A 25,732-nucleotide genomic window follows, 5' to 3' on the forward strand; every position below is an offset into this window, starting at 1 on the left:
CACAGTATCATGTTAGACCCGCTCGACATCCATTGCTTTCGTCCTCTCCAAGGTTCTCATAGTCATCATTGTCACCGGCGTCCCACTGGGTGTGAGTTTTTCCTTGCCCTTATGTGGGCCTACCGAGGATGTGGTTGTGGTTTGTGCAGACACTAGTGATTTAGGGCTATATAAGTAAACATTGATTGATTGATGTTGTCCAGATGGTTGACATGTGATGACAAGACTAGCCTAGGCTGAGATAAGTCTGTATCTCAAAGGAGAAGATGGTTCTAGACTATAGGGGTGAGCTTCCTGACAAGGTGTTGCGTTTACTGGATTTTGTATTCGACGATCTTCGTGGGACAACAGCGTCTTGGTCAAGCTCGGACTAGTACGACCTAAGCTCGGAACAACTTTAGGAGCTGTGGACCCAAACTTGAGTGACCAGAGAATGGAAGTACCTATGAACTACTCGCGCATCCACCCAAACATTGACAAGCCGGAGCTTGAAATGGCTTCTGTGTGCTAACCCACTGGAAATGGAGCTTTGGACTGGACTCTCGCGACTGTTGGGTAGTGTTGGATCCGCTTTGGACTGGACTCTCGCGACTGTGTTGGATCCAATATGGATTGAACTTTCACAGTATTATGTTAGACCCGCTCGACATCCATTGCTTTCGTCCTCTCCAAGGTTCTCATAGTCATCATTGTCACCGACGTCCCACTGGGTGTGAGTTTTTCCTTGCCCTTATGTGGGCCTACCGAGGATTTCGTAGTGGTTTGTGCAGAAAACTAGTGATTTAGGGCTGTATAAGTAAACGATTGATTGATTGATGTTGTCCAGATGGTTGACATGTGATGACAAGACTAGCCTAGGCTGAGATAAGTCTGTATCTCAAAGGAGAAGATGGTTCTAGACTATAGGGGTGAGCTTCCTGACAAGGTGTTGCGTTTACTGGATTTTGTATTGGACGATCTTCGTGGGACAACAGCGTCTTGGTCAAGCTCGGACTAGTTCGACCTAAGCTCGGAACATCTTTAGGAGCTGTGGACACAAACTTGAGTAACCAGAGAATGGAAGTACCTATGAACTACTCGCGCATCCACTCAAACATTGACAAGCCGGAGCTTGAAATGGCTTCTGTGTGCTAACCCACTGGAAATGGAGCTTTGGACTGGACTCTCGCGACTGTTGGGTAGTGTTGGATCCGCTTTGGACTGGACTCTCACGACTGTGTTGGATCCAATATGGATTGAACTTTCACAGTATCATGTTAGACCCGCTCGACATCCATTGCTTTCGTCCTCTCCAAGGTTCTCATAGTCATTATTGTCACCGACGTCCCACTGGGTGTGAGTTTTCCTTGCCCTTATGTGGGCCTACCGAGGATGTGGTTGTGGTTTGTGCAGCCCTTTGAGACACTAGTGATTTAGGGCTATATAAGTAAACATTGATTGATTGAAGTTGTCCAGATTGTTGACATGTGACGACAAGACTAGCCTAGGCTGAGATAAGTCTGTATCTCAAAGGAGAAGATGGTTCTAGACTATAGGGGTGAGCTTCCTGACAAGGTGTTGCGTTTACTGGATTTTGTATTCGACGATCTTCGTGGGACAACAGCGTCTTGGTCAAGCTAGTACGACCTAAGCTCGGAACAACTTTAGGAGCTGTGGACTCAAACTTGAGTAACCAGAGAATGGAAGTACCTATGAACTACTCGCGCATCCACCCAAACATTGACAAGCCGGAGCTTGAAATGGCTTCTGTGTGCTAACCCACTGGAAATGGAGCTTTCAGAATAGTGCAGTAATCAAAACAAAAGGAAACCTTTGGGGGCCTGAGCATATGGAATGATTCCGGAGAAGGGGACTCTTTTTCTCTGTGACTGGTCTAAAACGAAGGAGAAGCATCATCAATAGGGGAACATCAACGATTGTTTTAGATGAAGACACAGGCCAACAGAGAACAGAGCAACAACACCGGAGCAGGGGGGCAGGGGGGGGGCGCCAAGTAGCAAGAGTCGCTCGGAAGCTGATTTTTTTTGGGGTTGCATAAGCCGAGGACGAACACATGCAGAAGAGTCGGAATCACACAGGTGAGAGATGTCAACAACTCGACGTGTTAAAAAGTGCAGAGACAACTTTGAAACAAACTGGACGGACAAAAAAAGGTACGAGCACAACACAGGAAGCGGACCAGGACATGAGCACAGTGCCATCATGCCACAAACAACGCATACTTGCCGTCCTCTCACCCGCCATGGTGCTGTGGGCTCGTACAGGATTATGGTTCAAAGCATTTCACATGTCTCTCAAATGTCTCGGAGGCATTAGCTGGAGGAGCTGCCTTCTTACCAGGTCCCTGGTGTGTGTGCACAGAGCCATGTCGGGGTCCAGTTTCTCCAGAACAAAGTAGTTCCTTTCTTTCAGCTCCTTCCTCAGAGCGCTGCCCTGGACCAGGTATATGTGCGCCATGTAGGGAATGTTCCACAAGCCCCTGCAAACAAGGTCACGGATCAGTTGACACGCAAATGTCTTCTGCTGCCATGCAGGTGGTCTTTTGTTACTAGAAATAAGACCAGGTGTCTACAAGTCTGTGGTTCTCTTTGGTATTTCTGAACCTTAGTCCTGCTCGGATGAGCTAGTTTTATGTGGTCCGGGGCACTGTTTATGCTGACGGGTGCAGGTACACCTTATTTTTAGAGGGCTTCAGTGCCCAGGATGGAGTCTAGTCAGCATGTGGAAACATGCTACAGTCTCCAGAGCACCTCTTCAGGATTTGCCTCGTACATTTCTAGAAGAAACCTAACATGGATTTCAACTTTTCTGACTCATAAATGTTCTTACAATGTTGGATGCTCGCGTTAACCAATGCGTGAGTGAGTAAATTAATTTTGTGAATGAGTGAGAGTGAATGAATATCTTTGAGTACGTTTTAAGAGTGAGTGAATGAGTGAGTGAGTCTTTGAGTGAGTGAGTGAGTGAGTGGATCTATATGAGTGAGTAAGTCTGACTGAGTGAACACATCTATGTGAGTGAGTGAGTGAGTGAGTGCGTGAAATGTCTTGTAAGTAGGTCAGTGTGTGGGTTAATGAGTGAGAGTGAAATAGTATCTTTGAATACATTTTAAGAGTGAGTGAGTGAGTGAGTGAGTCTTCGAGCGAATGAATTTTGAGTGAGTGAGTGAGTAAGTGGATTCATATGAGTGAGTAAGTCTGACTGAGTGAATACATCTATGTGAGTGAGTGAGTGAGTGAGTGAATTGTCTTGTTGTAAGTAGGTCAGTGAGTGAGTGAGTGAATTTTCTTGTTGTAAGTAGGTCAGTGTGTGGGTGAGCGAATTTATTTGTGAATGAGTGAGAGTGAATTAGTATCTTTGAGTACGTTTTAAGAGTGAGTGAGTGATTGAGTCTTTGAGTGAATATATTTTGAGTGAGTGAGTGAGTTAGTGAGTGAGTGAGTGGATCTATATGAGTGAGTAAGTCTGACTGAGTGAATACATCTATGTGAGTGAGTGAGTGAGTGAGTGAGTGAAGTGTCTTGTAAGTAGGTCATTGTGTGGTTGGGTGAGTGAATTTGTTTGTGAATGAGTGGGAGTGAAATAGTATCTTTAACAACATTTTAAGAGTGAGTGAGTGAGTGAGTCTTCGAGTGAATGTATTTTGAGTGAGTGAGTAAGTGGATTCATATGAGTGAGTAAGTCTGACTGAGTGAATACATCTATGTGAGTGAGTGAGTGAGTGAATTGTCTTGCTGTAAGTAGGTCAGTGAGTGAGTGAGTGAATTGTCTTGTTGTAAGTAGGTCAGTGTGTGGGTGAGCGAATTTATTTGTGAATGAGTGAGAGTGAATTAGTATCTTTGAGTACGTTTTAAGAGTGAGTGAGTGAGTGAATGTATTGTGAGTGAGTGAGTGAGTGAGTGAGTGGCTCTATATGAGTGAGTGAGTGAGTGAGTGAGTGAGTGAAGTGTCTTGTAAGTAGGTCATTGTGTGGGTGGGTGAGTAAATTTATTTGTGAATGAGTGGGAGTAAAATAGTATCTTTAACTAAATTTTAAGAGTGAGTGAGTGAGTGAGTCTTCGAGTGAATGTATTTTGAGTGAGGTGAGGTGAGTGAGTGAGTGAGTGAGTGAGTGAGTAAGTGGATTCATATGAGTGAGTAAGTCTGACTGAGTGAATACATCTATGTGGGTGAGTGAGTGAGTGAGTGAGTAAGTGCATTCATATGAGTGAGTAAATCTGACTGAGTGAATACATCTATGTGGGTGAGTGAGTGAGTGAGTGAGTGAGTGAATTGTCTTGTTGTAAGTAGGTCAGTGAGTGAGTGAGTGAGTGAGTGAGTGAATTTATTTGTGAATGAGTGAGAGTGAATTAGTATATTTGAGTACGTTTTAAGAGTGAGTGAATGTATTTTGAGTGAGTGAGTGAGTGAGTGAGTGAGTGAGTGAGTGAGTAAGTGAGTGAGTAAGTGGATGTATGAGTGAGTAAGTCTGACTGAGTGAATACATCTTTATGAGTGAGTGAGTGAGTGAGTGAGTGAAGTGTCTTGTTGTAAGAAGGTCAGAGTGTGGGTGAGTGAGTGAATTTATTTGTGAATGAGTGACAGTAAATTAGCATGACTGAGTGAGTCTTGCAAGTAGGTCACTGTGTGGGTGAGTGAGTGAATTTATTTGTGAATGAGTGAGAGTGAATTAGTATCTTTGAGTAAGTTTTAAGAGTGAGTTACTGAGTGAGTCTTTGAGTGAATGTTTTTTGAGTGAGTGAGTGAGTGAGTGAGTGAGTGAGTGAGTGAGTGAGTAAGTGGATCTATATGAGTAAGTCTGACTGAGTGAATACATCTATGTGAGTGAGTGAGTGAGTGAGTGAGTGAGTGAGTGAGTGAAATGTCTTGTAAGTAGGTCATTGTGTGGGTGAGTGAGTGAATTTATTTGTGAATGAGTGAGAGTGAATTAGTATCTTTGAGTAAGTTTTAAGAGTGAGTTACTGAGTGAGTCTTTGAGTGAATGTATTTTGAGTGAATGAGTGAGTGAGTGAGTGCCAAGCTATGTATTTGGGTGTGAGTTTGCACAGTTGTTTTTAACAGTGGGCCAGTTGTGACATCACAGATTGTAGGACGTACTTATGTGGGCATTCTACAAAAGCCAAAAGCATCCATACCATCACAGATGCTAGCTTTTCAACTTTGCACCTAGAACCAGTCCACAGTCCTCTTTGGTCCGGAGGACACCACATTTCACATTTTCAGGACTTATGCAGATCCCCAAAATACCCCAAAAACCGGTCCCACTAGGTAAGAAAAGTTGATTTGATCGTACCAGGTCACCTTCAGACCTCATCCAACACGTGACTTACACCCGTTTTCTCTGCACGATGTCGACGTAATCCTCGGAGCGAGCGTAGTAACCATCCAGACTCAGAGCTCCCCAGAAGTTGGACCACAGCTTACTGTGGCGAGTGACCAGGGGCCCGATGATCTTCCTGCGGGGGGACAAGCGGCACAAAGTGGAGACGGTGGTTTCGTCAGTTAAAACCCCCACAGAGACTAGGTCATGTGACATGGATAGTAGACAGCTTGGAAATAATATGCGTTAATAAAATGCTTAATTTTATCCCTCAAACTGGGGACTTCGAGGTTTGGATTGTTTTTCCGAGGCAAAGGAAAGTTGGCATGAGCAAGACGTGAATGTAAGTACATATTTATTTCTGTTACTAACAAAATAAAAAAAAAAGGAAGCAAACAAAAGTCGCGCACGAGAGCGGAAGTGCAAAACTTGCCTATAAAACCAAAACTAGCGATATAGTATGACTATGGACAAAGCAAAACTCAACAAATGTGACATAAAAAAACGGAGGTGGCATGGACAGAATGAGAAAAACAGGCATGGCATGAAGGAAGATTAAGTAAAGTCGCCAGGCTGACCATCTGGCAATTACAGGTTTAAATAATACCTGTGATTGAACAGTTGCGTGACATGACAGGTGCAACTAGTAAGTTGGCATGGTAACAAAGCAAACAAGGAAGTGCAGGAACAGGAACTGATTGTCCAAAAAAACCAAAACAAAACATGATCCCACAGACGTGATATTATCTTACTAAATATATTTGTTCTTTCCCTTTTTTACATAAAAATTACATATATTTTAAAATGCGATATTATCAAAATATTATATTATTATGTATTCCGGAATTATTTTTTGTTAAAATAAAGATAAATATCTACTTGTCTTCTGATTTCAAAACAAATGATCAATCAAATTGTAGACCGTAAAATTGACAATACATGTTTTGATTGAATTCTGCCAACTGAGTTTTTTACCGTAAAATGAACTTTGGTACTGTTTTTGTTTTGTTTCCCATATGCAGTAAGACACTAAAACATTAAAATACAATGAAAAAAAACATTAGAACAAGAAGATTTTACAAGTAAAAAACAACTGGCAGCGTTGTTGCTTGAAATTTACCACAAAAAAATGTGGTATTGTTTCTCCATTCCATTCCATTTAGTCCATTTTTTTATAGACTGTAAAAAACTGTGGTATTGTTTCTCCATTCCATTCCATTTAGTCCATTTTTTACAGACTGTAAAAAAACAACAACACTGCTTTTACTGTGAAATTCTGGTAACTGAGCTGCCAGTTTTTACAGTAAAATGTTTTATATTTATTTTTAAGCTTATGTAAAAAAAATAAACAGTTTATATATATATATATATAAAATATCTAGTATTAGACTTAAATTGGTTAAATCTAGTATTCGACTCAGATTGGTCTGATCTCATGTTAGATTTAGACTGGTCCGATCTATTCTGAGACTCAGATTGGTCAGATCTAGTTTTAAACTCGGATTGGTTTTATCTAGTCTTAGATTTATATTGGTTTAATCTAGTCAGACTCAGATTAGTCTGATTTAGTCTTAGACTCAGATTGGTCTGATCCCATGTTAGACTCAGATTGGTCAAATCTAGTTTGAGACTCAGATTGGTCAAACTAGCCTTAGACTTGGATTGGACACATCTAGTTTTAAACTCAGATTTGTCTGATCTAGTCTTAGATTTATATTGGACAAATCTAGTCGGACTCAGATTGGTCTGATTTACTTTTGGACTCGGATAGGTCAAAAATATAGTTTTAGACTCAGATTGGTCTGATCTAATTTTAGACTCAGATTGGTCAAATCTAGTTTTAGACTCAGATTGGACAAATGTAGTCTTAGATTTAGATTGGACAAATCTAGTTTTAGACTCAGATTGGTTTTATTTAGTCTTGAACTTAGATTGGTCTGATTTAGTTTTGGACTCTGATTGGTCAAATTTAGTATTAGACTCAGATTGGTATTATGTAGTCTTAGACTAAAATTGGTCAAATCTAGTCTTAGACTCAGATTGGTCGGATCTAGTCTTGGATTTATATTGGTCAAATCTAGTTTTAGACTCAGATTGGACAAATCTAGTCTTAGACTGGACAAATTTAATTTTAGACTCAGATTGATTTTATCTAGTCTTGGACTTAGATTGGTCTGATTTAGTTTTATACTCGGATTGGTCTGATTTAGTTTTAGACTCGGATTGGTCAAACCTAGTATTAGACTCAGATTGGTATGATGTAGTCTTAAACTAAGATTGGTCAAATCTAGTCTTAAACTCAGATTGGTTGGATCTAGTCTTGGATTTGTATTGGTCAAATCTAGTTTTAGACTCAGATTGGACAAATCTAGTTTTAGACTCAGATTGGTTTTATCTAGCCTTGGACTTAGATTGGTCTGGTTTAGTTTTAGACTCGGGTTGGTCTGATTTAGTTTTAGACTCAGATTGGTCTGAACTAGTCTCAGACTCAGATTGGTCTGATCTCGTCTTAGACTTGGATTGCTCAAATCTAGTTTTAGGCTCAGATTGGTTAAATCTAGTCTTATACTCAGATTGGTCCGATCGAATCTTAGACCTAGATTGGTCTGGTCGAATCTTAGATTTAGAACGGTCAAATCTAGATTTACGCTCAGATTGGTCTGAACTAGTCTTAGACTTAGATTGGTCTGATCTAGTCTTAGACTCAGATTGGTCTGATCTAGTCTTAGACTTCTCAAATCTAGTTTTATACTCAGATTGGTCTGATCTCGTCTTTGACCTAGATTGGGCTGATCGAATCTTAGATTTAGATCGGTCAAATTTAGATTTACACTCAGATTGGTCTGAACTAGTCTTAGACTTTGATTGGTCAAATCTAGTCTTAGACTCAGATTCGTATGATGTAGTCTTAGACTTAGATTGGTTTGATCTAGTCTTGGATTTATATTGGTCAAATCTAGATTTAGACTCAGATTGGTCTGAACTAGTCTTGGACTCAGATTGGTCTGATCTCGTCTTTGATTTGGATTGCTCAAATCTAGTTTTAGACTCAGATTGGTTAAATCTAGTCTTATACTTAGATTGGTCTGATCTTGTTTTAGACTTCTCAAATCTAGTTTTATACTCAGATTGGTCTGATCTCATTTTAGACCTAGATTGGTCTGATCTAATCTTATATTTAGATCGGTCAAATCTAGATTTACCCTCAGATTGGTCTGAACTAGTCTTAGACTTTGATCGGTCAAATCTAGTCTTAGACTCATATTGGCCAGACCTAGTCTTAGATTTAGAATGGTCAAATCTAGATTTACACTCAGATTGGTCTGATCTAGTCTTTGGCTCATATTGGTCATATCTGGTTTTAGACTAATAATGGCCAGACCTAGTCTTAGACTTAGATCGGCCAGGCTACTACTTGGTCACAGTCACTCGATGAAGTTTGTGGGAATCTTTCTTCGCATTTCCCGAGCAGCAGAAAGTTTGTTTTTCCCATAATGCAAAGTGGCACTTCGGGGTTAAGCCCTGTCGACGCTTTCGCCGTTTCCATGAGGTCGGTGAAAACAGGAAGCCGGCCGGCGAAGGATTATTTTTAAAGCCTTCAGTCACTGGGCTGCTGTGCTCCTGTGGTTTTACCGCTCGGTTTTTTCTTTTTCCGGGAGTTGTTTCAATACCTGTTCTGCTGGATGAGGAGCTTCAGTGTCTGCACGTTGGTGAGCATCACGTCTGAGTCGATGCTGAAGTAGAAGTCGCATGTGGAGTCCTGGCGGCACAGGTCCCTAAGGACGTGGTGGCAGAGAAAATCCTTATTCCAGAGTAATTGAAGCCACAATTACACAAGCACGTTAAAATGTATCAACTAGCATCGGTCGCCAATTTCAATTACGGAGTCCCTTGCTGATGGTCTCTAAGGATCTACCAGATATTCCATTTGAAGAAGAAACACGGGCCTGGGAACTTGAGGAGTTCTTTAAGGCTGACGGATGCTAAGAATGTCAGTCGAGGTGAACCTTCAAGGTGATTAGCTGGATCCGGTGCTTACATGCCCATGTTTCTGGCCTCTCCCTGGCTCAGATTCTCTTCCGGTCCGACCACCTTGAAACTCTTGAACACGTTCTTATGGGCTTCGTAGAACTTCTGGATGTGCTTCTCGTGGTAGACCTCCTGAGAAGAGGACATAGGTTCATGGAGTTGTCTGCGGACATTCTCATGCATCCAGGTCATCTCATTCTAGGGGAAACTGGACTGTTTGGTTTGTCTAGGAGGACGTTTGGCCTCTCGTCCAGGTGGATTTCATCAGTTCATGCTCATAGACTTGGATTGGTTAGGTCTAGTCTTAGAATTAGATTAGTCAGATCTAGTCTCAGACTTGGATTGGTCAAATCAAGTCCAAGACCTAGATTGGTCAAATCTAGTCTTAGACCTAGATTGGTCAAATCTAGTCTTAGACTTATATTGATCTGATCTAGTCTTTGACCTACATTTGACAGATATAGTCTTAGATTTAGAGTGGTCACATCTAGTCTTAGACTTAGATTGATCTGATCTAGTCTTTGACCTACATTTGACGGATATAGTCTTAGACTTAGAGTGGTCACATCTAGTCTTAGACTTAGATTGATCTGATCTAGTCTTTGACCTACATTTGAGAGATATAGTCTTAGACTTAGAGTGGTCACATCTAGTCTTAGACTTAGATTGATCTGATCTAGTCTTTGACCTACATTTGACAGATATAGTCTTGGACTTAGAGTGGTCACATCTAGTCTTAGACTTTGATTGTACACATTTAGTCTTAGACACAAATTGGTCTGATCTAGTCTTGGACCTAATTTGACTGATCTAGTCTTAGACTTAGATTGATCTGATCTAGTCTTTGACCTACATTTGACGGATATAGTCTTAAACGTAGAGTGTTCACATCTAGTCTTAGACTTAGATTGATCTGATCTAGTCTTTGACCTACATTTGACGGATATAGTCTTAGATTTAGAGTGTTCACATCTAGTCTTAGACTTAGATTGATCTGATCTAGTCTTTGACCTACATTTGACGGATATAGTCTTAGATTTAGAGTGGTCACATCTAGTCTTAGACTTAGATTGATCTGATCTAGTCTTTGACCTACATTTGACGGATATAGTCTTAGATTTAGAGTGTTCACATCTAGTCTTAGACTTAGATTGATCTGATCTAGTCTTTGACCTACATTTGACGGATATAGTCTTAGATTTAGAGTGGTCACATCTAGTCTTAGACTTAGATTGATCTGATCTAGTCTTCGACCTACATTTGACGGATATAGTCTTAGATTTAGAGTGGTCACATCTAGTCTTAGACTTAGATTGATCTGATCTAGTCTTTGACCTACATTTGACGGATATAGTCTTAGATTTAGAGTGGTCACATCTAGTCTTAGACTTAGATTGATCTGATCTAGTCTTTGACCTACATTTGACGGATATAGTCTTAGATTTAGAGTGTTCACATCTAGTCTTAGACTTAGATTGATCTGATCTAGTCTTTGACCTACATTTGACGGATATAGTCTTAGATTTAGAGTGGTCACATCTAGTCTTAGACTTAGATTGATCTGATCTAGTCTTCGACCTACATTTGACGGATATAGTCTTAGATTTAGAGTGGTCACATCTAGTCTTAGACTTAGATTGATCTGATCTAGTCTTTGACCTACATTTGACGGATATAGTCTTAGATTTAGAGTGTTCACATCTAGTCTTAGACTTAGATTGATCTGATCTAGTCTTTGACCTACATTTGACGGATATAGTCTTAGACTTAGAGTGGTCACATCTAGTCTTAGACTTATATTGATCTGATCTAGTCTTTGACCTACATTTGAGAGATATAGTCTTAGATTTAGAGTGGTCACATCTAGTCTTAGACTTAGATTGATCTGATCTAGTCTTTGACCTACATTTGACAGATATAGTCTTAGATTTAGAGTGGTCACATCTAGTCTTAGACTTAGATTGATCTGATCTAGTCTTTGACCTACATTTGACGGATATAGTCTTAGACTTAGAGTGGTCACATCTAGTCTTAGACTTAGATTGATCTGATCTAGTCTTCGACCTACATTTGACAGATATAGTCTTAGACGTAGAGTGGTCACATCTAGTCTTAGACTTAGATTGATCTGATCTAGTCTTCGACCTACATTTGACAGATATAGTCTTAGACTTAGAGTGGTCATATCTAGTCTTAGACTTAGATTGTACATATTTAGTCTTAGACCCAAATTGGTCTGATCTAGTCTTGGACCTAAATTTGACTGATCTAGTCTTAGACTTAGATTGATCTGATCTAGTCTTTGACCTACATTTGACAGATATAGTCTTAGACTTAGAGTGGTCACATCTAGTCTTAGACTTAGATTGATCTGATCTAGTCTTCGACCTACATTTGACAGATATAGTCTTAGACTTAAGAGTGGTCACATCTAGTCTTAGACTTGGATTGATCTGATCTAGTCTTTGACCTACATTTGAGAGGTATAGTCTTGGACTTAGAGTGGTCACATCTAGTCTTAGACTTAGATTGTACACATTTAGTCTTAGACCCAAATTGGTCTGATCTAGTCTTGGACCTACATTTGACTGATCTAGTCTTAGACTTAGATTGATCTGATCTAGTCTTTGAATTACATTTGATAGATATAGTCTTAGACTTAGAGTGGTCACATCAAGTCTTAGACTTAGATTGATCTGATCTAGTCTTTGACCTACATTTGACAGATATAGTCTTAGACTTAGAGTGGTCATATCTAGTCTTAGACTTAGATTGTACACATTTAGTCTTAGACCCAAATTGGTCTGATCTAGTCTTGGACCTAAATTTGACTGATCTAGTCTTAGACTTAGATTGATCTGATCTAGTCTTTGAATTACATTTGATACATATAGTCTTAGGCTTAGAGTGGTCACATCAAGTCTTAGACTTAGATTGATCTGATCTAGTCTTTGACCTACATTTGACGGATATAGTCTTAGACTTAGAGTGGTCACATCTAGTCTTAGACTTAGATTGATCTGATCTAGTCTTTGACCTACATTTGACGGATATAGTCTTAGATTTAGAGTGGTCACATCTAGTCTTAGACTTAGATTGATCTGATCTAGTCTTTGACCTACATTTGACAGATATAGTCTTAGATTTAGAGTGTTCACATCTAGTCTTAGACTTAGATTGATCTGATCTAGTCTTTGACCTACATTTGACAGATATAGTCTTAAACTTAGAGTGGTCACATCTAGTCTTAGACTTAGATTGATCTGATCTAGTCTTTGACCTACATTTGACAGATATAGTCTTAGACTTAGAGTGGTCATATCTAGTCTTAGACTTAGATTGTACACATTTAGTCTTAGACCCAAATTGGTCTGATCTAGTCTTGGACCTAAATTTGACTGATCTAGTCTTAGACTTAGATTGATCTGATCTAGTCTCTGATCTAGTCTTGGACCTAAATTTGACTGATCTAGTCTTAGACTTAGATTGATCTGATCTAGTCTTTGACCTACATTTGACAGATATAGTCTTAAACTTAGAGTGGTCACATCTAGTCTTAGACTTAGATTGATCTGATCTAGTCTTTGACCTACATTTGACAGATATAGTCTTAGACTTAGAGTGGTCACATCTAGTCTTAGACCCAAATTGGTCTGATCTAGTCTTGGACCTAAATTTGACTGATCTAGTCTTGGACTTAGATTGATCTGGTCTAGTCTCTGATCTAGTATTGGACCTAAATTTGACTGATCTAGTCTTAGACTTAGATTGATCTGATCTAGTCTTTGACCTACATTTGACGGATATAGTCTTAGACTTAGATTGGTCATATATAGTCTTAGACTTAGATTGTACACATTTGGTCTTAGACCCAAATTGGTCTGATCTAGTCTTGGACCTAAATTTGACTGTTCTAGTCTTAGACTTAGAAAGGGAACATCTAGTTTTAGACTCAGATTGGTCTGATCTGGTTTTACACCTAAACTTGAAAGATCTAGTCTTAGACTTCGATAGTGCAAATCTCGTCTTAGACCTAAATTGGTTTAGATTTAGTTTAATACCACAATTGTAAAGATCTAGTCATATACTTAGATTGGGCAGATATAATCACAGACTTAGATTGCTCAGATCTTGTCTAGTAGCTGGTACCAAAACCCCAAGTATTTATACTCCAACACCAGGTGGGTGTGCACAGGTACGGATATTTACACCATATTCTATAAGATATACGATACAATATAATCTGAGTGACTGGATTTGACCAATGAAAGTCTAAGAGTGGATCTGACCAATCCAAGTCTAAGACTAGATCAGACCAGTCTAAGTCTAAGACTGGATCTGACTACTTGATGTCTAAGACTACATCTGAACAATCTAAGTCTAAAACGTGATCCGATCAATCTAAGTCTAAGACTAGATCTGAAAAATCTAAGTCTAAGACTAGGTCTGACGAATCTAAATCTAAGACTAAGTGTGACAACTCTAAGTCTAAGAAATGATCTGACCAATCTAAGCCTAGAACGAGATCACATCAACCCAATTCTGGCTAGATTGGAGCCATTTAATTTGAAGATTACATTTGACTGATCCAAGTCCAAGAGTAGATCAGACCAGTCTTAGACTAGATCTGACCGATCCAAGTCTTATACTAGATCTGACCGGTCTAAGAGAAGATCTGACCAATACAAGTGTCAAACGAGATCTGACCCATTTAATTTGAAGATTAGATGTGACTGATCCAAGTCTAAGACTAGATCAGACCAGTCTAAGACTGGATCTGACTACTTGACGTCTAAGACTAGATTTGAACAATTTAAATCTAAGACGTGATCTGATCAATCTAAGTCTAAGACTAGATGTGACAACTCTAAGTCTAAGAAATGATCTGACCAATCTAAGCCTAGAACGAGATCATATCAACCCAAGTCTGGCTAGATTGGAGCCATTTGATTTGAAGATTAGATTTAACTGATCCAAGTCCAAGAGTAGATCAGACCACTCTTAGACTAGATCTGACCGATCCAAGTCTGATACTAGATCTGACCGGTCTAAGAAAAGATCTGACCAATACAAGTGTAAAACGAGATCTGACCCATTTAATTTGAAGATTAGATGTGACTGATCCAAGTCTAAGACTAGATCAGACCAGTCTAAGATTGGATCTGACTACTTGACGTCTAAGACTAGATTTGAACAATTTAAGTCTAAGTCGTGATCTGATCAATCTAAGTCTAAGACTAGATGTGACAACTCTAAGTCTAAGAAATGATCTGACCAATCTAAGCTTAGAACGAGATCATATCAACCCAAGTCTGGCTAGATTGGAACCATTTGATTTGAAGATTAGATTTGACTGATCCAAGTCTAAGACTAGATCAGACCAACCTAAGTCTAAGACTGGATCTGACTACTTGACGTCTAAGACTAGATTTGAACAATTTAAGTCTAAGACGTGATCTGATCAATCTAAGTCTAAGACTAGATGTGACAACTCTAAGTCTAAGAAATGATCTGACCAATCTAAGCCTCGAACGAGATCACATCAACCCAAGTCTAACTACATTGGAGCCATTTAATTTGAAGATTAGATTTGACTGATCCAAATTCAAGAGTAGATCAGACCAGTCTTAGACTAGATCTGACCGATCCAAGTCTGATACTAGATCTGACCGGTCTAAGAAAAGATCTGACCAATACAAGTGTAAAACGAGATCTGACCCATTTAACTTGAAGATTACATGTGACTGATCCAAGTCTAAGACTAGATCAGACCAGTCTAAGACTGGATCTGACTACTTGATGTCTAAGACTAGATTTGAACAATCTAAGTCTAAGACGTGATCTGATCAATCTAAGTCTAAGACTAGATGTGACAACTCTAAGTCTAAGAAATGATCTGACCAATCTAAGCTTAGAACGAGATCATATCAACCCAAGTCTGGCTAGATTGGAGCCATTTAATTTGAAGATTAGATTTGACTGATCCAAGTCCAAGAGTAGATCAGACCAGTCTTAGACTAGATCTGACCGATCCAAGTCTGATACTAGATCTGACCGGTCTAAGAAAAGATCTGACCAATATAAGTGTCAAACGAGATCCGACCCATTTAATTTGAAGATTAGATGTGACTGATCCAAGTCTAAGACTAGATCAGACCAGTCTGAGACTGGATCTGACTACTTGACGTCTAAGACTAGATTTGAACAATTTAAGTCTAAGACGTGATCTGATCAATCTAAGTCTAAGACTAGATGTGACAACTCTAAGTCTAAGACATGATCCGACCAATCTAAGCTTAGAACGAGATCACATCAACCTAAGTCTGGCTAGATTTGAGCCATTTAATTTGAAGATTAGATTTGACTGATCCAAATTCAAGAGTAGATCAGACCAGTCTTAGACTAGATCTGACCGATCCAAGTCTGATACTAGATCTGACCGGTCCAAGAAAAGATCTGACCAATACAAGTGTCAAACGAGATCCGACCCATTTAACTTGAAGATTAGATGTGACTGATCCAAGTCTAAGACAAGATAAAACCAGTCTAAGTCCAAGACTGGCTCTGACTACTTGACGTCTAAGACTAGATTTGAACAATTTAAGTCTAAAACGTGATCTGATCAATCTAAGTCTAAGACTAGATGTGACAACTCTAAGTCTAAGAAATGATCTGACTAATCTAAGCCTAGAACGAGATCATATCAACCCAAGTCTGGCTAGATTTGAGCCATTTAATTTGAAGATTAGATTTGACTGATCCAAGTCCAAGAGTAGATCAGACCAGTCTTAGACTAGATCTGACCGATCCAAGTCTGATACTAGATCTGACCGGTCTAAGAAAAGATCTGACCAATACAAGTGTAAAACGAGATCCGACCCATTTAATTTGAAGATTAGATGTGACTGATCCAAGTCTAAGACTAGATCAGACCAGTCTAAGATTGGATCTGACTACTTGACGTCTAAGACTAGATTTGAACAATTTAAGTCTAAGACGTGATCCGATCAATCTAAGCCCAAGACTAGATGTGACAACTCTAAGTCTAAGACATGATCTGACCAATCTAAGCCTAGAACGAGATCACATCAACCCAAGTCTGGCTAGATCCGACCCATTTAATTTGAAGATTAGATTTGACTGATCCAAGTCCTAGATTAGATCTGACCAATCCGTCTCTGACTATGAACTGATGAAGTCTAACACATTCATGGATTTGATTGTGGAAAAAACATGGCGCAAGTACTCACGTTGTTGTGGACAAAAACCTGGAGTTTATCTTTGGGATAGTCCAAGGTCGTCAAGCGCTGGAAGAACTCGGGAAGAAACGGCGTTGGCTGTTCGATGAAGACGCCAACCAGCACGTCGGGGTACTCCTGTCGATGTTCAACAGGAAGTCATTTCACACAACCGCTCAATAGAGACGTTTTGTTTACTTCCAAGTCAAATAAAAAAATAAATACAATCTCAGATTTTTACACAAAAACTTTGATTGATGATTTGGTTTCACCTTCTTTTTAAAGAAACCAATGACTGACTTTTATTTGAAATTTCACTACTGTACGCACACTGAATAAAGTTGGTTCTTTTTACAACTTTACACCTGGTTGTGTAATTTTAGGTGTGGAAATTAGCATCGTGCTAAATCTAGCATGTAAACGAAAAAATAAAAATACAGAAAATAAATGTGGATTTTCAGGATCATTTTCAGAAAACTAAACAGATTAAATTTAGCTATTGTTGATCATTCTGGCATATTTCCTGTGCTTGTTTTTGCTTGTATTTTAACCTTCGTCGACCCGTTTTAGTTTTTAAATGCATAAAAAAACACCACATTTTTTTGCATCAAAGCTTTTTGACTTTGTCAGGAACCTCTTTGTCAACAAAATAAAACATTTAAATTTTTTTCACTAAATTATAGAATGCTCTGGTAGAAATTATGCCCTTGGTGTTGTTAGGGTCGGTTTTGACCCGGTTCTAAAAATAAGATGATAAAGCAATGATAAAAGCCAAAACTGAACACACTGACCGCCAGCTCTTCTCCCAATCATGTGAGCTCTAGTGGATTCTCATTTTACTTTGTTATCCTGTACAAAAACAAACAAAAAGACGGACACTTTTTGCCACTCTGATTTTGTTTTTTTATTAGTTTTGGAACTAGTAATCTATTTCTCTTGGTTTCATTTGCTTGATTGGTTGTTGCTTGTTTGATGTTGGATTTCTGTTGCTGAAAAAAATACTTTTTAGCCTTTTTCTTGAAGTAAATATATATGGGTCGAATTGACCCGTAACACCATAGATGTTACTATAGTTAAAATTCTTAAAATGAAAAAAAAAAATAAAACACATTTATTCAAAAGATGTGTTCTAATACCCCTTAGTAATAGTTAGGTAACACAACAACCTTTTTTTTTATTTATATGATTCTCTTGAGGTTCGTTTTACCATTTTTAAAAATTGAAATGGAAGGGTATACTGACAAAAAAAGGCCCAATGTCCCAAATCAAAAATATTAAAACCAATATTTTCAAGGATAAGGAAGCCTAACGAGGTAACCAAGAGATGAGAAACAAATTGGATGATAGATAATTGTTTTTAGTGTATTTTACAGCTGATTTAAGACATGGGTCAAAACCGACCCGTTAACATAAGAGATGGTAACAGAAAGCTAACACAAGAGGAAGGTCAAAGGCCTACTGAAATGAGATGTTCTTATTAAAACGAGGACAGCAGCTCCATTCTATGTGTCATACTTCATCATTTCACGATATTTCCATATTTTTGCTGAAAGGATTTAGTAGAGAACATCGACTGTAAAGTTTGCAACTTTTGGTCGCTAATAGAAAAGCCTTGCCTGTACCGGAAGTAGCAGACGATGTGTGCGTGACATCACGGGTTGTGGAGCTCCTCACATCTGATCGTTTACAATCAGGGCCACCAGCAGCGAGAGCGATTCGGACCGAGAAAATCGACGATTTCCCCATTAATTTGAGCGAGGATGAAAGATTTGTGGATGAGGAAATTTAGAGTGAAGGACTAGAAAAACAAATGGCAAGGGCAGTGAGAGCGATTCAGATGGCGGTATAGCTCGGTTGGTAGAGTGGCCGTGCCAGCAACTTGAGGGTTGCAGGTTCGATTCCCGCTTGTGCCATCCTAATTACTGCCGTTGTGTCCTTGGGCAAGACACTTTACCCACCTGCTCCCTGTGCCACCCACACTGCTTTAAATGTAATTTAGATATTGGGTTTCACCATGTAAAGCGCTTTGAGTCACTAGAGAAAAGCGCTATATAAATATAATTCACTTCACTATTAGACACATTTACTAGGAAAATTAGGGAAAATCCCTTATCTTCCTATTGTTTTACTAGTGTTTTAGTGAAATTTTATAGTACCTGAAAGTCGGACGGGTGTGGTGACCGCCAGTGTCTCGGTGGGAGGAGGTAATAGTCTACAGCCGCTGCAAAAGGACCCCATCTCCGCTCATAACTACAGTAAGAGCCAACTTATTACCACCATTTTCTCACCCAAACCTCCCGGTTGACATGCAAATGCATTTGCAACAATAGTCAACGAAATCACAAAGGTGAGTTTTGTTGATGTTGACTGCCAGCTAATGGATGGTAACATGCTACGCTAATCGATGCTAACATGCCATTTACCGGCGGTGCTAAAGCAGACATGGCACAGAGATGTATGGATAACCTGTAGATGCATTTGCAACGATAGTCAACGAAATCACAAAGGTGAGTTTTGTTGATGTTGACTGCCAGCTAATCGATGCTAACATGCTATGCTAATCGATGCTAACATGGTATTTACCGGCGGTGCCAAAGCAGACATGGCACAGAGATGTATGGATAACCTGCAGATGCATTTGCAACGATAGTCAACGAAATCACAAAGGTGAGTTTTGTTGATGTTGACTGCCAGCTAATCGATGCTAACTTGCTAATTACCGGCGGTGCTAAGGCAGACATGACACAGAGATGTATGGATAACCTGTAAATGCATTTGCAACGATAGTCAACGAAATCACAAAGGTGAGTTTTGTTGATGTTGACTGCCAGCTAATTGATGCTAACATGCTATGCTAATTGATGCTAACATGCTATTTACTGGCGGACATGGCACAGAGATGTATGGGTAACCTGCAAATGCATTTGCAACGATAAAGTCAACGAAATCACAAAGGTGAGTTTCGTTGATGTTGACTGTCAGCTAATCGATGCCAACATGCTACGCTAATCGATGCTAACATGCTAATTACCGGCGGTGCTAAAGCCGACATGGCACAGAGATGTATGGATAACCTGTAAATGCATTTGCAACGATAAAGTCAACGAAATCACAAAGGTGAGTTTTGTTGATGTTGACTGCCAGTTAATCGATGCTAACATGCTAATTACTGGCGGTGCTAAAGCAGACATGGCACAGAGATGTATGGATAACCTGCAGATGCATTTGCAACCATAAAGTCAACTAAATCACAAAGGTGATTTTTGTTGATGCTGACTGCCAGTTAATCGATGCTAACATGCTACGCTAATCTATGCTAACATGCTACGCTAATCGATGCTAACATGCTATTTACCGGCGGTGCTAAAGCAGACATGGCACAGAGATGTATGGATAACCTGCAGATGCATTTGCAACGATAAAGTCAACGAAATCACAAAGGTGAGTTTTGTTGATGTTGACTTATGTGCTAATCAGATATATTTGGTCGCGGCGTGACTGCTAGCTAATCGATGCTAACATGCTACGCTAATCGATGCTAACATGCTATTTACCGGCGGTGCTAAAGCAGACATGGCACAGAGATGTATGGATAACCTGCAGATGCATTTGCAACGATAAAGTCAACGAAATCACAAAGGTGAGTTTTGTTGATGTTGACTGCCAGCTAATCGATGTTAACATGCTACGCTAATCGATGCTAACATGCTATTTACCGGCGGACGTGGCACAGAGATGTATGGATAACCTGCAGATGCATTTGCAACGATAAAGTCAACAAAATCACAAAGGTGAGTTTTGTTGATGTTGACTTATGTGCTAATCAGATATATTTGGTCGCGGCGTGACTGCTAGCTAATCGATGCTAACATGCTACGCTAATCGATGCTAACATGCTATTTACCGGCGGTGCTAAAGCAGACATGGCACAGAGATGTATGGATAACTTGCAGATGCATTTGCAACGATAAAGTCAACTAAATCACAAAGGTGAGTTTTGTTGATGCTGACTGCCAGTTAATCGATGCTAACATGCTACGCTAATCGATGCTAACATGCTATTTACTGGCGGACGTGGCACAGAGATGTATGGATAACCTGCAGATGCATTTGCAACCATAGTCAACGAAATCACAAAGGTGAGTTTTGTTGATGTTGACTGCCAGCTAATCGATGCTAACATGCTACGCTAATCGATGCTAAAATGCTACGCTAATCGATGCTAACATGCTACGCTGATCGATGCTAACATGCTATTTACCGGCGGTGCTAAAACAGACATGGCACAGAGATGTATGGATAACCTGCAGATGCATTTGCAACTATATTACGTTTCCTTCCACCCACATTTAATGCGAAACAAACACTTACCAATCGACGGTTTGCTAGCTATTGGCAGCTATTCGGCCATGCTATGGCTATGAATAGCGTCAATAGCTTCAGTTTCTTCTTCAATACTTTCATACTCCAACCATCCGTTTCAATACATGCGTAATCCGTTGAATCGCTTAAGTCGCTGAAATCCGAGTTTGAATCCGAGCTAATGTCGCTATATCTTGCTGTGGTATTCCCATTGTTTGTTTACATTGTCAGCACTGTGTGACGTCACAGGGAAATGGATAGTGGTTTCGAAGATAGCGAAAATAAGGCACTTTAAAGCTTTATTTAGGGATATTCCGAGACCGGTAAAATTTTGAAAAAAACTTCAAAAAATACAACAAGCCACTGGGAACTGATTTTTATTGTTTTTAACCCTTTTGAAATCGTGATAATGTTCCCCTTTAAAATTGCAATTTAGTCAATATTTCATCATTGATATATAAACTAACAGACTGCGTGGTCGCTAGTAGTGGCTTTCAGTAGGCCTTTGATCTAAATGGGTTGTTCAACACCAAAACTATCATCCATGTATTATTATTATTATTATTAGTATTGTGAGAATGTGGACCAAGTGGCTGGGGAGAGGAAAGTCTGGGCCACTAACTGTGGAGGGGGGCGTGGCCTGCGGGCCTGCAGCGAAGCAGGGTGTTGCCAGGACCGGCCTCGAAATCAGCGACAGCGAGGGTCTGGACCAGGGGGTCGGGAACCTTTTTGGCGGAGAGAGCCAAGAAGCCAAATATTTTAAAATGTATTTCCGTAAGAGGCGTAAAATATTTTTTTAACCCTGAACACAACTAAACGAGTGCATTTTTAACTAACATTTTTAGAGTATATTAGGTCTCTTATTCTTTGTAATAACATTATTATTCTGGAGCTAACTGTGGAGAGGGGCGTGGCCTGCGGGCCTGCAGCGAAGCAGGGTATTGCCAGGACCGGCCTCGAAATCAGCGACAGCGAGGGTCTGGACCAGGGGGTCGGGAACCTTTTTGGCGGAGAGAGCCAAGAAGCCAAATATTTTAAAATGTATTTCCGTAAGAGGCGTAAAATATTTCTTTAACCCTGAACACAACTAAACGCGTGCATTTTTAACTAACATTTTTAGAGTATAATAGGTCTCTTATTCTTTGTAATAACATTATTATTCTGAAGCTAACTGTGGAGGGGGGCGTGGCCTGCGGGCCTGCAGCGAAGCAGGGTGTTGCCAGGACCGGCCTCGAAATCAGCGACAGCGAGGGTCTGGACCAGGGGGTCGGGAACCTTTTTGGCGGAGAGAGCCAAGAAGCCAAATATTTTAAAATGTATTTCCGTAAGAGCCGTAATATATTTTTTTAACCCTGAACACAACTAAACAAGTGCATTTTTAACTAACATTTTTAGAGTATAATAGGTCTCTTATTCTTTGTAATAACATTATTATTCTGAAGCTAGCTGTGGAGGGGGGCGTGGCCTGCGGGCCTGCAGCGAAGCAGGGTGTTGCCAGGACCGGCCTCGAAATCAGCGACAGCGAGGGTCTGGACCAGGGGGTCGGGAACCTTTTTGGCGGAGAGAGCCAAGAAGCCAAATATTTTAAAATGTATTTCCGTAAGAGCCGTAATATATTTTTTTAACCCTGAACACAACTAAACAAGTGCATTTTTAACTAACATTTTTAGAGTATAATAGGTCTCTTATTCTTTGTAATAACATTATTATTCTGAAGCTAACTGTGGAGGGGGGCGTGGCCTGCGGGCCTGCAGCGAAGCAGGGTGTTGCCAGGACCGGCCTCGAAATCAGCGACAGCGAGGGTCTGGACCAGGGGGTCGGGAACCTTTTTGGCGGAGAGAGCCAAGAAGCCAAATATTTTAAAATGTATTTCCGTAAGAGCCGTAATATATTTTTTTAACCCTGAACACAACTAAACGCGTGCATTTTTAACTAACATTTTTAGAGTATAATAGGTCTCGTATTCTTTGTAATAACATTATTATTCTGAAGCTAACTGTGGAGGGGGGCGTGGCCTGCGGGCCTGCAGCGAAGCAGGGTGTTGCCAGGACCGGCCTCGAAATCAGCGACAGCGAGGGTCTGGACCAGGGGGTCGGGAACCTTTTTGGCGGAGAGAGCCAAGAAGCCAAATATTTTAAAATGTATTTCCGTAAGAGCCGTAAAATGTTTTTTTAACCCTGAACACAACTAAACGCGTGCATTTTTAACTAACATTTTTAGAGTATAATAGGTCTCTTATTCTTTGTAATAACATTATTATTCTGGAGCTAACTGTGGAGGGGGGCGTGGCCTGCGGGCCTGCAGCGAAGCAGGGTGTTGCCAGGACTGGCCTCGAAATCAGCGACAGCGAGGGTCTGGACCAGGGTTCGGGAACCTTTTTGTCTGAGAGAGCCAAGAAGCCAAATATTTTAAAATGTATTTCCGTAAGAGCCGTAAAATATATTTTTAACCCTGAACACAACTAAACAAGTGCATTTTTAACTAACATTTTTAGAGTATAATAGGTCTCGTATTCTTTGTAATAACATTATTATTCTGGAGCTAACTGTGGAGGGAGGCGTGGCCTGCGGGCCTGCAGCGAAGCAGGGTGTTGCCAGGACCGGCCTCGAAATCAGCGACAGCGAGGGTCTGGACCAGGGGGTCGGGAACCTTTTTGGCGGAGAGAGCCAAGAAGCCAAATATTTTAAAATGTATTTCCGTAAGAGGCGTAATATATTTTTTTAACCCTGAACACAACTAAACGAGTGCATTTTTAACTAACATTTTTAGAGTATAATAGGTCTCTTATTCTTTGTAATAACATTATTATTCTGAAGCTAACTGTGGAGGGGGGCGTGGCCTGCGGGCCTGCAGCGAAGCAGGGTGTTGCCAGGACCGGCCTCGAAATCAGCGACAGCGAGGGTCTGAACCAGGGGGTCGGGAACCTTTTTGGCGGAGAGAGCCAAGAAGCCAAATATTTTAAAATGTATTTCCGTAAGAGGCGTAATATATTTTTTTAACCCTGAACACAACTAAACGAGTGCATTTTTAACTAACATTTTTAGAGTATAATAGGTCTCTTATTCTTTGTAATAACATTATTATTCTGAAGCTAACTGTGGAGGGGGGCGTGGCCTGCGGGCCTGCAGCGAAGCAGGGTGTTGCCAGGACCGGCCTCGAAATCAGCGACAGCGAGGGTCTGGACCAGGGGGTCGGGAACCTTTTTGGCGGAGAGAGCCAAGAAGCCAAATATTTTAAAATGTATTTCCGTAAGAGCCTTAAAATATTTTTTTTAACCCTGAACACAACTAAACGCGTGCATTTTTAACTAACATTTTTAGAGTATAATATGTCTCTTATTCTTTGTAATAACATTATTATTCTGGAGCTAACTGTGGAGGGGGGCGTGGCCTGCGGGCCTGCAGCGAAGCAGGGTATTGCCAGGACCGGCCTTGAAATCAGCGACAGGTGCGTAGAAGGCCCACCTGGGCCTTGTTACCTAATCACCTGTCGCTGGCTGGAGGAGAGACGGGGTTGGTGCAGGAGCCAGAGCTCGAGCCAAAACGAAAGAGAAAAAAACAATTGCTGGAAAGCAACCGAGAGACTTATTGCAAAATGAAACAATACTGTAACCCTGAAACAGGGTCTCGTGTCGGTTCTTGGTGGTCTGAAGAACCCCCAGGAGGGCAAGCCCCACATTAACCAATAATGAATAAATAACTTCTTACCATCAACGCAGCTTCTTGAACAGGTGCGGTAGAAAACGGATGGACGGGTTAAAAACGCACGAGGATGTTTTATATTTTGAACATCATTTTTAACACTGATAACAAATGGAATTATTCATTATTTATCGTGTTATGCAGAGTCAGCTCAAATTTACCTGAGCCATAGGTTCCCTACCCCTGGTCTGGACCAAGGGCTGAAAAACGGATTAGTGGCATATAATTTGAAGGTTTGCTACGTCTGGCTTGAAGAATGTTGCCAATGCGCTGTGACAAAAAAACTAAAAATAAAATAGGAGTTGTGTTAACACTGTTTTTCAGAGGCACACAAAAAAAAGCCCCAGGATTTGATTGACTGGTTTGTTGTTGTCTTTGGCGGTAAAACTCTGACTGAAGCCAACGGACCGCAGCTCTTTTACTGAAGAAAAGCATTCAAGACTGAAGCAAGACTTTGCTTTTCGACAAGTTGAGAAACGAGTCCACTAAATTGTGCTCCTAATGTGCTGAGAAATAAAAGCCGCACCTACTAATAAGGTTAGTAAGCAACACTTTTATAGCCCCGCTTTTCACGCAGCTGCCTTGAATCACTTTCAACTATTTCACTGAGCTCATGACTCTCTGATGGTCATTTCGTAAATCACCGTTTAGCAGACCGGTGATGTGAAATAGATTAAAGCATAAAACGGATTATTAGGTCCCCCAACATTTGAAACAGATGCCACCACACACCCGCTAGTGTTTTTGAGTTCTTACCATTCCTTCCCTCTTGACCTTGTTCAACTCCCATGTGACCGCCATAACTGGTGAGCCTGGACCCAGTCTAAAGTGCATGGAGGGATCCTGGTCAGCAGTGACACCCCTTTAAATGAGCCCTTCTGAAAACCCCAGAAGCCATATCCTGCCTCACTGCGGTGACAGACTTCCTCTCGCCAGTGGTTTCCCTTGCACTTATGTTCTTTTCATGGGCTCCCAAAGGTCCGGTAGGCACAAAACCCATTATTCTTGTCAAGGTCTGGTTTATCTGTTAAAATAGGACAAGCAAGAACCGACTCCCGCTGTCTAGACCAGGGGGCACCAAC

At 40.5% G+C, this 25,732-nt stretch overlaps 1 protein-coding gene and 1 long non-coding RNA gene across 11 annotated transcripts in view; one reads left to right on the plus strand and one right to left on the minus strand.

The window, feature by feature from the left end:
• The window catches only part of LOC133569808 (uncharacterized), a 276,288-nt gene that overhangs the window by 114,635 nt on the left and 135,921 nt on the right, over nucleotides 1–25,732 (plus strand). The window lies entirely within an intron of this gene.
• plod2 (procollagen-lysine, 2-oxoglutarate 5-dioxygenase 2) overlaps nucleotides 1–25,732 on the minus strand; it is a 125,648-nt gene that overhangs the window by 23,297 nt on the left and 76,619 nt on the right. For all 10 annotated transcript variants that reach the window (XR_009809740.1, XR_009809741.1, XR_009809738.1 and 7 more), the window contains exons 9-14: nucleotides 16,600–16,725; nucleotides 9,360–9,481; nucleotides 8,992–9,096; nucleotides 5,331–5,456; nucleotides 2,338–2,479; nucleotides 1,811–1,873 (exon numbers count right to left, since the gene is read on the minus strand). Coding sequence is in view for 1 of the 10 variants with exons in the window: in XM_061921246.1 (XP_061777230.1) it covers nucleotides 1,811–1,873; nucleotides 2,338–2,479; nucleotides 5,331–5,456; nucleotides 8,992–9,096; nucleotides 9,360–9,481; nucleotides 16,600–16,725 (684 nt within the window). In the remaining 9 variants the exon portion in view is untranslated. The remainder of the gene's footprint in view (nucleotides 1–1,810; nucleotides 1,874–2,337; nucleotides 2,480–5,330; nucleotides 5,457–8,991; nucleotides 9,097–9,359; nucleotides 9,482–16,599; nucleotides 16,726–25,732) is intronic.

The sequence above is a fragment of the Nerophis ophidion genome, linkage group LG15 (genome assembly GCF_033978795.1).
Source record: "Nerophis ophidion isolate RoL-2023_Sa linkage group LG15, RoL_Noph_v1.0, whole genome shotgun sequence".
Taxonomy (NCBI): Eukaryota; Metazoa; Chordata; class Actinopteri; order Syngnathiformes; family Syngnathidae; genus Nerophis; species Nerophis ophidion.